Here is a 17007-nt window from a genome sequence, read left to right on the forward strand (position 1 = left end):
TTGAAGAACTCGTCTTTTTGAAAGTCTCTTTAAAACACTAGGTATATTAACATTACAACTGTTATTAATTCATGTTGACAAGAGTCGAATCCGGGAAAAAGTGTAAGTATCTCGACTTGGCTGACAAGATAATCGAAATATCCACCAAAATTATTCTAATCGCTTTCTAAGTGAACGGTTTTATCCCAAGCAGTCTGAAACAACGTCTCAGACAGCTAGGATTCCGAGGCAACTTTCTTCCGGAAAAGATGCAGTAAACGGTGCTCTTGGATGCTGCCCGAATAGTACAGAAGTTTCTCTCCCTGGGGCCCTCAACTCTAGCCAACTATGCTTCTGCCGGCGGTTAGTTTACCATCTCCCTTCCTTATCAGGGGAGATGTACATTTTGTAAAATATAATAATAGATACTATGCATAATTTCAAGGAAAGAATGTAGATAGTTAATAAACAGTATAGAAAATCAGTAAATCAAATATAATCAACATACTAATAATTAGCACAATAATGTTAAATAATGCGGTTTTATCAAGATTAAGTGTAATGAATCATCATCCTCAGCCGTTAACTATCCATTGATGAACATAGGCCTCCCATATAAAGGGAGGTTTTCTAGTAGCTTGGCGAATAGGCAACTGCAATTAGGCTTCTGATAATGTTTTAAGAGGGACGCTGCTGCCCATCTCTCGACCTTAGTCGCCTCTTACGACACTCACGGGAAAGGCAGAGGTGGCCCATTCTATGCCGGCACCACAAAGTACGTAATGAATGGTGTCGGATCTTGGTAGTTGGATATTTTGGGTATTTAAATGTTTACTTTTAAAACAAAAGTACATTAGGGTCGATACTGTAGAAGCATTTATCTAAAACTGTTTTTAAAATTTTATATCACAGTGAAATCTTAATTCTAAGTAATGGACAAATAATTTAGGTGTTCATAAATGAGATTTTATTATATATGTTTCTTATATATTATAAATAAGTATTAAGTTAGAATTACAATATATTAGATGAAATCAGGTAACATTTAAAAAGAGTTCGGCGCGAGTAAAGATGTAAAAAAGTTGATTAGTTACAAGATTAAAATTTCAAACTTTTGTTCGCATTTAGAATTTCGTAACCCCCAAACAGATGGACAGATTTCAATGGAGATTTTTTTATTCTGATCATGTTTTTAAGTACTATTGTAAATAATTATTACCTGTACTGCATTTTAAAAATCATTGTGGTTTTAGCTTTGTTATTAAATTATAGTCCATTCTACTTTCTTTCAAAGTTGTACCGACCTGTTATGTAAGACTCTTTACAATAACACGCTGAAAACAAACAAGGTCTTCTTAGAAATCTCAAAGAAATATTTAAGTATATTTCTTTAGAAGGTACAATAATGAGGTATAATAAAGGGGAGTACTAGCTTAGGGCGGTTAATTGTATATAATTAAAAGGTTAATAAGTTCAGCGGTAATAAAAATAGTTAAGTATATTCAAATATTAAACGAATGTATTCCGGATGTAGGTGCTTTCACGTTTAGGCTAGTGAGTTATTATTATGCCTGTTTTATATACATATTGCAAAAGATATGTAGTTAATAAATAATATCAAAAGGAGGCTATCATTTTATTAACTATACATTGTAATTCAGAATTCTATGATTATTATGAATTGTATAGATTATTACTTACTAAAATACTTTGAAATATCTAATCAAAATTTTATCTCTCATATCTATGTGTTAGTTCTTAGGTAGAAGGAATAAGAAAACAACGCATTTGATTGTTTCAAGCAGATGTGTTGTTTTATTAAAATTAATAATATTATAAATCTAGTATAATTACTTGTCAAAAAGCCAGCAAACTTTAGTAAAGAATACTTTAAGTAATTATTGATTTATGGTGAAATGGAATCCTTAAGATGAATCGATGAAGACGTTTTAAGGAAGAAGAATTACGAAAGGATCGTTACTAAACACAAATATATCAAGCAAACAGATTAAAATCATATATTAAATAGAATTTTGATCACATAGAAATGCTATAACAATGTGCGACCAAATTAAGACATTATTTGAGATTGAAATTAGGGTTGTTAAAACTGTGAAGACAAAATTATTAATCAACCGAGGCTAATGAGCAGTCGGAAAACTGTAAAAATATAATTATAAAAGTTACAAAGAACATTATTTTCTGTAATAGGTATTTAGATATATTAAATTTGTAAAGGCTTATAACAAATTAAAATGACAATGAACAAATAAACTTAATCTGTCGGTGGTATTCACGCTCGTATGCACAACCCTACGTTGAACGATGAAAGAGGATTAAACAACAGCCATTCTGACATTGCTGTATGACCCAGACAGCTCTGAGGGATAGTTAGTTGGTTATTATATTACTGGTATATTCCATTGCTATATTAAAGTTATTGGCATATATAATTTTGGTCTTTATTACTGTATCTCACTTATTGTCATGCATTAATTATTTTCTATCTATTAGCCGTTTACTTCCTTATTAAGAATCTTTATTAGAATGCATATAGAGAAACCTGGTTTCTGTTTTCTATTACCCTTATAATGGGAAGTGTTTTGAGTAATTTTTAGAGCTAGCGTTATTGCAAATTTCTCCATCCTCGGTCAAATCAAAGAATTGGAATATTTCGGTTGTATAGCACACGTATATAGAGCGTGTATGACGACCGTTTTTACATTGTATATGTAATGAACTCCCCTCCGAATATGGGGCACTTTAAAAAAAATGTGGTCACAAATTTTTAAAAGACTCGTAATAAACCAGCACACTCCCTCATTTTGAAACTGTTCATAGTCGATTGCGGTCATTTTTCACTAACAGGTAAACAATCAACTTCTTTGCTTTCCTAATAAAAAAGTTATTTCTAATTATAAACTAATACAATAAAACGAAGTTATTTTAATGTTAATGTGTAATATAACTTTTAGATAATTCTATTACTTTATTATACAACCTTTTTGTATTTCTACAGTATTCTTTACAAAAACTGATGTTCCTTAAATACATATAATGTGTAGGTTATTAGACATAACAATATATCTTTCACATCATTTTAGTTTAAGTATAATTTTATTCATTAAAGTCTTTTTTACTAACATATTGTATTGTTATTTCTATTAGTCATCATGGTTTAGCAGATTCGAAGAGAGCAATAGTTATATTAAACGACTACATAGAAACGTGTGCATTGTAGCATGAAATTTAGTCTATTCTGTTATGACGGACAGAAATGTACGCCGAGGATTGTTCATCTCCAGCGTAGGCCTTATATTAGCAACATATAAGGCCTACGTATATATAAAGTAATTAAATTTTCATATAAATTAATAATAGTGGAAAAACAGAGCAATATTTTAATTGATTACGTAGTTCGTATGATATTCGTACCTCAAGACGGTCAAATCGTATTTTACATCTTCAAGAACTTGGTGATAAAAGCAGATGAAATCGCTATAAAAATAAAACAAAATTGATTATATTTTATTTAAATTAGTGAGTAATTAGTACAATATATTAGTTAGGGTATATCTACATACATTTGGTATATTGTAGATATTTATAAAGATGTAGATATGATGAATTACAGATCAGCAAATTGCAGCTAAATGGCATTATATCGATTAGTTGTAATATATACATATTATTATATGTAAGTCGCAGCGTGTACAAGGGTACAATCAACGTCATATGCAGATTTTCCCATAGGATCGTGTGACATGTAAATGCATTCCTGGTTGTTCGTCTCTAAAAGCTCTTACTGTCTGAGAAACTACCTAGTAGGTACGACCAGAATTTGCGAAGATATTTTTAAAATAGGTATCCAATCGAAGGATAAATGTTGAACTGTGAAGGGTTTGAAATAATGCAGTGCTGAGATTTGCTACTACAAGGGGACTTAAACTTTGGAAATTTTGAATTTAATATCTCTCAATAATATATTAGTAGAAGTAGGTATATTAGGTATATTAGGTGTGATAAAGTAGATAGCTAATATCTGCGAATTCTATATATAAAATAACGGTGTTATTTAGTAGAGTTACATTTCGATAAATAAAATCTTGTGTTAAGAATGGCGAGTAATTCGCTCAACACAGTTTCCTATGTTTAATGCTACGTAAAACCTAAAGAGGTTGAGTTCTTATAAGCAATAACAACATAATAACTATAGACCAAAAATTGCTATGTTGTCTCGGCATAGAATACGTCACCCCTTCTTTTTCCGTGGGTGTCATAAGAATTAACTAAGGGAAGGCGACGGATGGACAGTAGCGTCCCTTTTAAAACATCTCTAAAGCCTAACTGCGGTTGCCAACACGCCAACCGTGGTAACTACTGGCAAACCTCTTCAAGGGGTAGGTTTATGTTCAGCACTGAACAGTTAAAGGCTCATATGATGATGGGACCAAACATTCTTTAAAGCTGCGTTTTCAATGGAATATTTTTAATGGGGAAAGTTAACCACCGACCTTGTCATGCATTGACAGTGTAGCAAATAGGTATATACCTAAATGGAATACATCATACTTATTCTATAAGTCGTATTTCCGGTTGTCCTAGAATACTCTAATTTAATAGACAATATACGAAACCCTCAGAATGCGTGTTTTACGTACATTTGCCTCGGTAATGGTCATTATAATTATATGATTTAGGAGGTACTTAAATTTACTTATAATATTATTCATAGCAAAATATAAATAATACTACTCTAGTTCAATGATGGATTTTTTTGTAACTACCTGTATCTGCAACTGCGTGATTTAAATAAAACTTGGTATACATAGTACATACGTATAGATTATATCTTAAGCTATCAAGTTATCATTCAAATCTTTTCTATAGTTTTTGCGTGAAACTGTAACAAACAGCCATCTATCAAACCAACCATCCATTACAAACTTTGGCATTTTTAATAATAGTAGGAAATACACATTTGAAGTTTTTACGGTAGGTACTATGTACATCGCAATCAATTTGTTATTTGGTACCTATTATACCTACTTAACACTAAATTATACGGTAGGTACTGTAAATAAAAGATAAATAAATAGCTACTATATCCATAGCAGCCATTGACTGTCCACTGCTGATCATAAGCCTTACCTTTGGGGGTTTTGCCAGTAGTTGGCAAGCTTGGCAGGCGGGTCGGCAATCGCAGTTAGGCGGGGGAAAGGGATTGTTAGTAATGGAGACTGAGAATCCTATTGCTAGCAATATACCCAACCAGGTCGACCTCCTTCGCGGTTCCCCCTGGAAACTATCTTGGTTAATTCCTGATGAATTCATCATGACGGGCTAACTGGCCTGTTTTCATTATCATCTATCACCCTTCACTGGTGCTCCGCCAGCGTATCCCAGCGCAGGCGGGGCTACCATATCATTTTTACCCATCAAAAAAAAATCGCAGTTAGGCTTTGGTGGTGGACTTTGGCTTTGGAGGGACGCTGTTGCTCATCCCTCAACCATTAAATATCCTTAGGCCCATTCTATGGCGAGATCAAACCACATTCAGGCAAATAGGTACTGTTATAATAGAAACAGGAAACTAGCGTTTTAAACTATTAAACATTAAAACCACGTCAATAATTTATTAGTATTTCTGAATATTAATGGTGGATCACTATATAGTACTATACTATATGAATGCAGAAAACTCAGGACCACGTTTAGCGGCAAATAGAGAAACTTATTTTCAGCAATACGATTCGTTGAAATAATAATTATTTTATTTTACAAATATACGCAGTTGAAAGGCTACCTTTGAAATAATATGTAAACTAGCAGTAAATAGTTGGTCTATATGTACATATATATTAATATTTTATTGAGGTTTATTTACATCACTAAAACATTCCTCGGGTACGTAATTTTAACATTCTTTTCAAACATTTCCTTAACTGCCTCGGCCGTCTCGCCGAAACTCGCGTGCACGCCACTGTTACCGTTAATTAAAAAAAATCGTTTTCTCTAACGCGATAAAGCAACGAAACCCCCTGTAAACAAGTCGTACACGTGTAAAACAGATACGCAAGTGGTGGATAACACGCTTCCGCCAATATCCGGGACTTGGGCGATTTTTTTGAATGATGCTCTTGGACGATTAGAGAGCCCTCGAGCACCGAATTAACCAACTAGACTATTAGAGACAGATGGGTTAGCGTTTTTGCTTCTACATGTTCATTTTATGTGGCTATCGGCTGTTCGGAGGCACTCACGTTGATAACACTAATGTTTTTTTCATTCATTTTCTTAGAAACAGTCGAGGTTATTTATTGTTCATGGTGTAGCGTTGACATATTGTAGTCAACATTGAGGTTCTAGAAGTTCCTTGTTTATCTTCCGGAAAAGAATCAGCTATTGTTATAATATGTGTTTTTCGGTGTTTAATTACCTACGTTGTTTTTTTGTTTCTTTTTTTTTTGAGGAATTCGATCTTAGATGAATAACTATAATATCTGGAGTCTCGATGTCGGATGCTTTATTACTACAACTGATGGAGTATACCAGACGGAGGTTTTGTACAAAAATCGATTGCTTGGGTACCTCTGTCCCATTCGTGTTTTAACCGTGAAGCAGTTGTGTTTGCATGGCTGTGTTATGGTTTGAAGGGTGGAATATGGCGTGAATTTACAGAGTACAGAGGAATAACATCTGAGTTCCCAGGAATGGCAACGCATGGGGGGTATCATGGGCGGAAACAGTATACTCTGTTATGCCCATGGTACTGCTCGTGTCTATAGGCGACGGTTACCACTTTCCATCAGGTAGGCCGTCAGCTTGTTTGCCATTCTAAGTCGTATAAAAAAAAGTTACGAGGTAACAAATAAAAAAAAAAAAAGACAACTAACTAAGAACCTCCTTATGTTTTAAATCGGTTAAAAATAGTTACTAGATGATATTTGTATTGTTGTTCCTATGTACATAGGAGATAATTATGAAAAATGTATAAGGTCGATAATAAAGCCAATAAAATACTAAAATAATATTATTGAGAACTTTTGTCTATTTGTCCGGTATCACGCATAATCTACTGCATGGAATTGAATGTGGTTCTCACGGTTGTGTTCCTAAATGTACTCGTAGGATAAAAACTAGTGTGTTTTATCTTGATACACCTTCCAAAAATGGTCTATTTAATTGGTTTTCCTACATCTGAAATCCATCACCAGAGGGAGACTTTGTACGAAAGTCGATTGCTTGGGTACCTCTGTCCCATTCGTGTTTCTACCGTGAAGCAGTTGTGTTTGCATGGCTGTGTTTCGGTTTGAAGGGTGGGATATGGCGTGAATTTACTGGGTACAGAGGAATAACACCTGAGTCCTCAGGAATGGCAACGCATGGGGGTATCATGGGCTAAACAGTACACTCTGTTATGTCCATGGTACTGCTCATGTCTATAGGCGACGGTTACCACTTTCCATCAGGTGGGCCGTCAGATTGTTTGCCATTCTAAGTTCTATAAAAAAAATGCATACAAATTAGTAGCCAAAAAGCTGGTTGATAATTATAATACTCAATATATGTAGTTTACTCCCATATTAGTTTCATATTAATTTTGCGACTAAAAAGCGAAATCTATTGTACATTTACAACATATGATTCCGCGTTCAAAATTTTTTTTCAATCTTATGTGTCTATGATATATTTAGTCATTAATTCGTAGATGTGTTTTCAATGAATGAATATATTTAATTTCCGTGTTTTGTTACGTTTGACGTCACTGCTTTTTTTTGTGGGGCAAAATGTACGCGTATGAGACATTATTGTTTGCTAATAGTTATATGAAAAAGTTTAGCAATCGAGCAGAACGATCGCCGGCCTTCAGGTTAATGCGTTTCAACAAATCGCCTTCCAGTTTGTTACGTGTGACACATAGGCCCCTATTCTTTTTTGTAGTTATACCATGAGCATCAATATGTAACACCTTGACAAACCACAACGGTTAAGTAAGTTGTAAATGGAATATGTTTTATGTCGAATAAAACACAAAGAAATAAGTATGATGCATGTCGCAATTAGTATTAATCGCTGCTAATTTTATGTGTTCAAGTAAATTTTAATTCATTTGCTATTGTTGTAATGTAAATTTGTTATTTCTTCTTCATTAATTCTCCAGGATGATTGTTGTTATTTGTTGATTTCAATACAACGTATTCTTGTAAATATTAAAAATACTAATAAATTACTAATACCTAGCTAATATGAAATTATTTAAAAATAATTAACTGAAGCGTTGACACATTAGGTACACAGTAGGTACTGAAAAAGTGTAGCAAAATAAAAGTTCTTCATTATTATGATAATATAATTGCATTAACTAAATCCAAGGTATTTTATTCTCGTAATTAATCCATTACAGTATCAGTATTTTAAAGTTCATTTTAGTATAGACGAGAAATAGTATAGTTTATAAAATGTATGTAGGTTGAGTTCTCGCGGTAACTAACCAGTTGTTATATTTTATGATTAATGACCACATGGTATTAACAATGAAAAAAATAGTGTTTTGTTTTTAGATAATGAGCGTTAACTTGATAAATAATTAATGGGCCCGGTTGAAAGATATAATCGAGAGGCAGATTTGATAAATTAATATACGAGAATAAAGAGCTCGCGTCTATTTGTCTTTTGGTGAATTTAAATTAGTGTTTCATTATTAATTCATATTTTTATACGTTATTTAATTAAAAACAACTTGATAAGAGTTTATTCTGGAGAATAATATAATGATATGATTGAATAAAAAAAAAGAATTATAAACGCAATTGAATAGTTTGTTTTTATTATATTAGACTTCAATTATTTACCTATATATCTACTTACTAATTTTATTTAGCCTTTTATTTATTATTATTAGCAAAAAATATATGCTGCATTCATGCAATTGAATATCAATAATATTATATAAGTGTTAATAAAGAGTTGTACAGATTTTTAACGTTAATATATTTTTATTGCTTATATCTGTCTATAATATGAAATTTATACATTTTCATAAAAACATTATTATCAATGAAATATATGAAATTACACAATGACTTAAGAATATCTATTTTAAGAACATACCCAACTTAGGTGAAATTTTATGTGCATTACCTCTGAGCCAGAGTGTAAATTTTCTTAAAAAAATGTGTAAATTTTTGCTTGTACATACTGCACAAAATATTTAGGAGTATTAATTCTGGCTGAATCACATCAGAATCTAACCCATGATGGGTTTAACAAAAACGGTCGGAGCATCGAAGATACGTCGCTCGGCAACGCAATTCACCCGAGCCTATTCTACGGCCGAATTCAATTAACTGTACAAGGCACCGGAGTAATAAATTCTCTAAACAATCAGAATTCGAGGCTTGGTAATATGTCCAGTCGGTTGCAAGCGCATTGCGGCGGGCTATGTTTAATCAACGAATAAACATGATGTACGCAGCGCCCTCCCCGAACACATGTATCTATGCGCGTTTTTCGCTACCGTAAAAAGGTTGCCTCCATTGTTTTTGGTAAAGATTACTTTTTGGCTTTTTAGGGCGCGTTAATTAATGCGAATTAATGCGTGGATATGGTATCGCATTTTTACTCGGAGGGTATCGTGTACTATGTTCTTGTATAGATAGGCACCTATAGATGAGTACGTGCAGAATGTTTAAATTTATTTTGACTCACTTGAATTAATTTACTGCATTGTTTGACTATAAAATATAGATTTTTCGTAGATTTAATATCGGAAATTAAAATTTATCTCGACGAATCTTTAGCCGTCATACGAAACAGCAATAAAATCAGAGAGGCTGTTAAATCGTGCGGCGTCGTTACCGCGCCGCACACCCAACTTAAGGCTCTCCACAAAAACGAAACGGCTAATGTACCATCTTTTACACCGCTACACGGGCCATATATTATGCTGCTCTGAGCCCTTTATCTATCTTCGTACATAGCATCAAATTGTAACAAAAGGATTATTCACGTAAGCGGATTAAACGCGGGCTCTCCTAATTTATATCCGTGTCTGGTGCCCCACCAAATCGAGTTTCCCTGTTTTTCTAACCTGACTAATCGATTTTTAAAGTGCTTTCTATGGAAATTCGTTTGGTGAGCGATGTTTACACGTCGGCGGCGCAGTCAAACGGGCCATTGTCTGGGAGGCGCGGGTCGCGGCCGCAACCTCTGCTCCTCATTATTCGACGGCAACCGACCCGCGGAAAAACTCCTCAGCCGCTAATTAACCTTTATTCGACGTCGCCCTAAGATACTGTGACATGCGTATCGCCCTACCGATTCCGTTATCTGATCCATCGTAAAAATTAATTACATACACATGTTCATAAATATCTAAACTGCTAGCATTTACTGCTAACGTTCGCTCCGACGACGCGACGGCGACGGTTCGGTTCACGCAAACACGCATGCATGTACCTTCGCGCCCGAGTAATTAGCGAGCCCAGCAAAAACTTAACATGTCAACCACTACTTTATTTAGTGTTGCTTTTTGTGACACTTCCTGCCGTGAGAGGGCGACGCCTGGGTGCTCTTCTATATTCCAAAAATGTGAAATTGCCTGAAATTGTTTGTTATTAACGATGACAGATGTCTTGGCGCCAGTACTCGGTGCGAGATTTACCCAATAGACGTCTTATGTCTCTCGTGAAAGGATGCATTTGCAATAACACGACCGAAAATCTCGCAGAACGAGTGATCGGATGTGTTGATACTACAGCTATGGATACGCAATTAGTGACACAAAACTTTTTTTTCACGATGACGAGGGAAATGAGAGGTCGGATTATTCTTTATAAAGCGCGACTGGGCGTTTACAACTGTTAATATTGTGGTTACAATAATGAGTTCATATAAACCTCAATTTTATGATTTCGTGAACTGCTTTCGGTGAAATTTCTACTTAGGCAAATAAACTGTGATTTCTTACAATTTCATGTTTACTTCCTGTTAATTTTTTTATTTGATAGTTTATTTTTTATTGACTAAAATTGTGCGTTATGCTACATATACTTTATCAATAGTAGTAGTAGGCGTTAAAAATCGAGCCGACATGGAACTTGATATTTTGAACACGAATAATGCAATAAAATATTAAATAATATTAAAATATTTTCTACTAACAAAGTTTATGCAAAAGTATTTCTACCGTTTGGTAAAAACACTTCGTTAGTTATTTGATTAGAATTATTTTGCTTAATTTCGCTATCATTAGTAATGTCATTAGCAATAAGACAGCCTTTGTACTACACTATACGTATTGAACATTGTTTAACAAATCATGTTATGTTTGTGCAATAAAGTGTTAAATAAATAAATAAAAAAAAAAATGTCTCTCTGCCAGCACTCGAAGATTAACCACTACTATTACTATCAGAAGATCTACATCTTTCCATATTAGCCATCGATCTAGTTCCCCTACCAAAAGATACGAATACGTCAACATGGTCAAAAATTTTCAGTTTCGGTGATGTACAGTTAACACTAGACTGAGCAGCGATTTAATAATAATTTGCTTGTTGCAAAACGCGCGTGAGCAAAATCGCAGTCGGAGATTGATAGCTAATATGGAAGGTTGTGGAACTTCTGGTAGCAACAATGGTGGCCAGTCTTTGAGTGTTGGTAGTCACATACATATTAATGGTAGGGGAATAAAAAAAAATCTAATCAAATAACCAGTGATATGGGTTTCCGCAAGATAATACCTAGTTCAGTAAAATAGAAACACTTCGGTACGAAATTTTATTAACATACCTAACTGCAGAATAGAATTCTTGTTTTAGCAAGTAAGTAGATAATTAAGAAAATTATCATGTTGCTGTTACAATATTTAATAATTTTTTCAACGTTTAAATACAATTTTTTTTGTATAATTATATAGTTATATATATTTACTCTTAGCAATATATGGTTATATATATGTAACTTATCTATAAATATAACATTTATTTGGAATTCCTATTCAAATCTTGTCTTCTAATACGAAATCAGTATAACTATGGTTAATTGAATATTCACGTAGAGTCACAAGCGAGCTCTTTAGGGTTGTTGTGGTGACAACCTCTCCTATCGAGTCCGAATTAAACGAGCTTGCGAATTTGAAGGGTTAAAAGTTAAAATGACGTTTTCCAAGTTATCTGTGTTTTACAACTTACAAGGATGTTTGAGTACGAGTACCTCCCTTACTAAAATGTAGAGACATTTTAGTATTTCGTATTTGTAGGTTTCGTTATGGTATTAGACTAGCCTAAATAAGACATTTATTTTATTTTATATATCTTACTAAATTAATCTTTACACGCAGATGTATTTAATTGAATGAGTAGGTTTGCACCTTAGATTAGGTACATAGATAATGCATCGACTCTCAAAAACGGCTCAACCTTTTGTCAGCTAATTTTCAAGTTAGCTAACTCGTTTTTTTTATTAGTGTTCTATATACTTACGCATACAATGTATCTTGACGTATTATTTTATGATTAAAATGAATATTTACGTATTAAAAAGACGCAATAATTATAAAACAAAATAAGTATAGAAGTTATAAAGGAAACACTCATAACTATTTATCACGCAGAATTGAAAAAAAAGTACGCCCGATTTTCTCAAAGCATTTGTATGGAGACACTCTATCTAGGTATATCATCTAGGTCGGCACCTATGAATTTATTAGCTAACTTTAAAAGCATTGTAATGAGATATTGATAATGGCATATATTTTTATCAAAGTTATTTTTAACCATTTATTGTTATAGTAAAAATAAAAATTAAATTGCGTCTTCTTAATATTTCACTGATCAAAACTATTCGAAATAGGTATCTACGATCATAATATAAAGCTCCAAGTCAAATATTAACTGATAGAGAAAGTAATGCTCGAAGTTTAGATACCTACATGATAAAATTGAAATACGGATATCAGCATTCAAATATTAATCATTTAAAGTGATCACAGTGGCAACCATCAGCAAACTGAAGTGGCAATGAGCTATCCAAACAGTTCAAAGAATGCTATAACCGAATAGTGCATAGTACAGTGCCGAGTTGTGCTATCAAATTTGTTACAGTAACGTGCCACTAGATGGCAATAATCTTTTATTGTCACAAGAAATTCAGAAGCTGAAGGAGGGAAATATTTATTTAACACTTTATTACATCAAGATTGCATAAATTGTTAAAAGATTTTCATTATACCTACATGGTGTAGTACAAAAGGCAGTTTTATTGCTAAGAAATCTATCTCCACACAATCTTTGAATAGAAAGAAAGAATGAATGGGTAGGTGGCGCGTAAAAATAAATAAATGTAAATACTAAACATATGTATATAAGCACAATAATGTCTATACATAAATATATAAATGAGTTGTAATCTGTGGGTAGGTTTTAACAAAATCTGCTAATCAGTCAATCTGTATCAACCAAATGACACATTTAATATACCATTGATCAAGTCAATCGAATCGAACACCAGAGGGAGACTTTGTACAAAAGTCAATTGCTTGGGTACCTCTGTCCCATTCGTGTTTCTACCGCGAAGCAGTTGTGTTTGCATGGCTGTGTTTCGATTTGAAGGATGGGATATGGCGTGAATTTACAGGGTACAGAGGAATAACACCTGAGTCCTCAAGAATGGCAACGCATGGGGGGTATCATGAGTGAAACAGTATACTCTATTATGTCCATGGTACTGCCCATATCTATAGGCGACGGTTACCACTTTCCATCAGGTGGGCCGTTAGCTAGTTTGTCACTCTAAGTTGTATAAAAAAAAAAACTACTCGTAGATGTTCAATCACAGAGAAACTTTATACAAATATTAGGCGTACCTGATAGGCACTGTACTGTCCATAATTTAGCTACTTTTGTAGTTTTTTTTTATGAGTGTATTTCGATTTGAAGGGCAGTAAGATTGAAGTTGTGCAGGCCCCAGCATAGAATATGCCACCACTTCCTTTCTCGTGGGTATCGTAAGAGGCGACTAAAGGGAGCTTATTGTCGAAGGATGGGCCGCACCGTCTTTCTTAAAACATCATTAAAACCCAAACTGCGGTTGCCAATCCGCTGGCCAAGCGTGACAATTACTGGCAAAACTCCTCTTATGGGGGAAGCTATGTTCAGTGATGGACAATTAATGGCTAATACAATACAATATTGCATTATACCTGACAGTTTAGACCACGGGAATGGAGGGTATTATGGGCGTCGCAATATAGGTACTCTGTGGCGTCTGTAACGCTGTTTATCTGAAAGTGTAGACGATGGTTACTTGGTACTTTACGTTAGACATGAAATCTTATTTGCTACTTCAAGTAAATAAACAAAATCAAATTAAAATAATTAAAGATTGTGTCTCACAAAAAAACCGACTTCAGACTAAACCGGTTATATTAGTCTAAATATTAAAGTACCTACTATACTAATTTTTATAAAATTTCTATGAAACTAATCCGTAAGTATATCCTTTCATATAAAAAAGACTTTTACAAATTGGTTTTGAATTGACAGAGTTATGAGGTAACAAACATAAAAAAATACAATCGAATTGAGAAACTCCTTCTTTTTTAAGTCGGTTAATGAATGAAAATCTTAATTATATTTCAAATTTGCAGATACAATACTTAATATAATAAATACCTATCAAAGAAACTATTGACTTTTGCATAGGTTTTCATCATTTTATAATTTTTTGTATACCTACTTAGTGTTTTGGAGTGGCGATTACAATGTATATTTTAATTAGATATAAATTCAGATATTTTACAAAAACGATAGATAGTTTTTTAACATTATACTATATATATATATATATATATATATATATATATATATATATATATATATATATATATATATAGAATATAAATATAATATTATCTATTTTATTATATAGTATAATATCTATTCTGTGCTAATATTTTCTATATCTATACCTAACTACATATATTTTAACTACATATTTTACGTATAGTTAAACTTTACTATTAATAATAGGTAATAATCTGCAGGCATGTTTGAAAATTATTTATTAGGTACCTAAAGCCTTAATAACAGTAGATTGGTAAGGAGCACCTACCTACTTTAATATCTTTATCTAATTTGTGTGCTGCAAAATTTGTTTTCATCTCTGAAAACAAATTTTAATTTATCTATTGTCATCTATTTATTGTTGTAACAAAACCTCTGCACAGTTTTTATCTTTCGAATCTTTTTCCTGTCAGATGTTCTGACATCCAAATTAAATTCTTATGTACGTCTCTCTATGTTTATGCCAAGTATCTTACGGGGGAGGTATACAAAAGAAACGGTAACGGCATCTTTTAAATTATTAAAAAAATGCAAAATGTTACTGTCAGACTCTATATACGTATTGTTTGGTTTATACGAATAAAAAGAGGCAAATAGGTAGATGTTGATAGATTTATTGATTCTTAACAACAACACGACGATTTCTTAACAATATTAGATAGGTACTTTTATCTAAATATCGACATATCATGCGATCTATTTGTAATTATCTAATTGCACCTGGTAATAGTAAACAGTTCACTGTTTACCAAAATACATTTTTTTTATTTTTTTTGTGAAATGTTTTAAACATTTCCCTGTGGATACTAAAAAAAGAAATAACCAATCAATAAATTTCATACGAAAGCTGTCTTGAATACAGACATGTATTACAAAAACTCGACTCTTAATTCTACGTTGCGATGTTCGTAAATCTGACGAGGTGAACAACTTGTCCTCGGCCGAGCCATTTTTTGCCACTACGGATTTGTTTGCCGCGGTACAGCGCTAGCGGGTTGTCTCGACGGAAACCCATAAACATTATCAAGTCGGCTCGAGTCTGCCGCTTTTTTCCCGCGCCCCACCCGACCGAAGGCGGCACTCTTTGAGCGGGCGGGGCGTACGGATGGTGGGGATGTGGTTGGCCAATGAAAACTCGCTCTTCTATTCGGAGTCTTGAAAAGGACAGAAAATTTGCATCGTGATTGGTGGGGTTGGGAGGTCTCCGCCTCAGAGGCGGGCTGAAATTGGCTCTCTCCTACGTCGGAGGGGCGTCGGGCGTAGTTCGCGCGCCAGTCGATGTCGAGACTCGATCGCGTGAACAAGGTATAGGCCGCTTGCACACGACCACAGGGTCCGGCATGCGAAGCGCGCGCGCACCGCCACGCTGACGCGCAGTTATGGCAGCGCGCTGCGCAGCCGTCGCGCAAAACATCTGTGATACGTTAACTTAATTCGCACTAGATTTTAGTTAGGAAAACTAAACGTCCTTGTATTGACTTTGAGAGACAGTGTTTTGTGTGAAGCCGCCCATATGATCGTCCCGATGGCAGCGTACGCGCAATTTGGCTATTCATACCCGCCCGCCTCGCAGGTCAGTCTATTTTATATTATTTAACACAATGCAGTTTTATCCTACGGGAAAGATACATATAATAGTCATAATGACAAATGTAGGTACATAGTTGAACTATAAGTAAAAAGATAATATCTATTGTATATGATACTAAATGGGTAAACAAAGATAGAGATGTTGTTATCATGGTATCTAACAAATTATTGTGGATATTCATAGATATATCTATAAGAAAATACATAGAATTATGATTATGTTTCAACAGAAATATCTTGTTTTACATATAGAGCCCTTTCAAACAGATGGGGATAATCATTAACCTATCTATTACTTATTAGAATTTTTTCTTTTTTACTATAATAGAAATAATTCTAATAGGTAATATCATAATAATTATAGTGTACAAAAAATATAGATATTATCTACTCATAATTACAATAGAAAGATACATTACTTGTGTAACATAGAGCTTAGTTTCTATTTAGATTGGTAATTAAAGGTAAGTTTAGATAAATAGAAGAATAGCTAATAATGAATTAGTAGAAACATAGATAGAGCTTCATTTGAACAATTAAGAATTTATTAAAGTTAGTAATTAATAATACAGGCAACAAAATTTGTTTT

General features: G+C 33.5%; 1 protein-coding gene across 5 annotated transcripts in view; it reads left to right on the top strand.

Moving 5' to 3' along the window:
* The window catches only part of LOC113518917 (homeobox protein araucan-like), a 132229-nt gene that overhangs the window by 39044 nt on the left and 76178 nt on the right, over window positions 1-17007 (top strand). For 2 of the 5 annotated variants that reach the window (XM_031911376.2, XM_026903949.3), the window contains exon 1: window positions 16081-16401. The exons of the other annotated variants lie outside the window; for them this stretch is intronic. In XM_031911376.2, coding sequence (XP_031767236.1) covers window positions 16342-16401 — 60 coding nt within the window. In that variant the 5' untranslated portion in view covers window positions 16081-16341. Of the gene's footprint in view, window positions 1-16080; window positions 16402-17007 lie in introns of those variants that run through there. 5 annotated transcript variants of the gene reach the window in all.

This window comes from Galleria mellonella, unplaced genomic scaffold (genome assembly GCF_026898425.1).
Source record: "Galleria mellonella isolate WM207_F2 unplaced genomic scaffold, CSIRO_AGI_GalMel_v1 utg33, whole genome shotgun sequence".
In the NCBI taxonomy this organism is placed as follows: domain Eukaryota; kingdom Metazoa; phylum Arthropoda; class Insecta; order Lepidoptera; family Pyralidae; genus Galleria; species Galleria mellonella.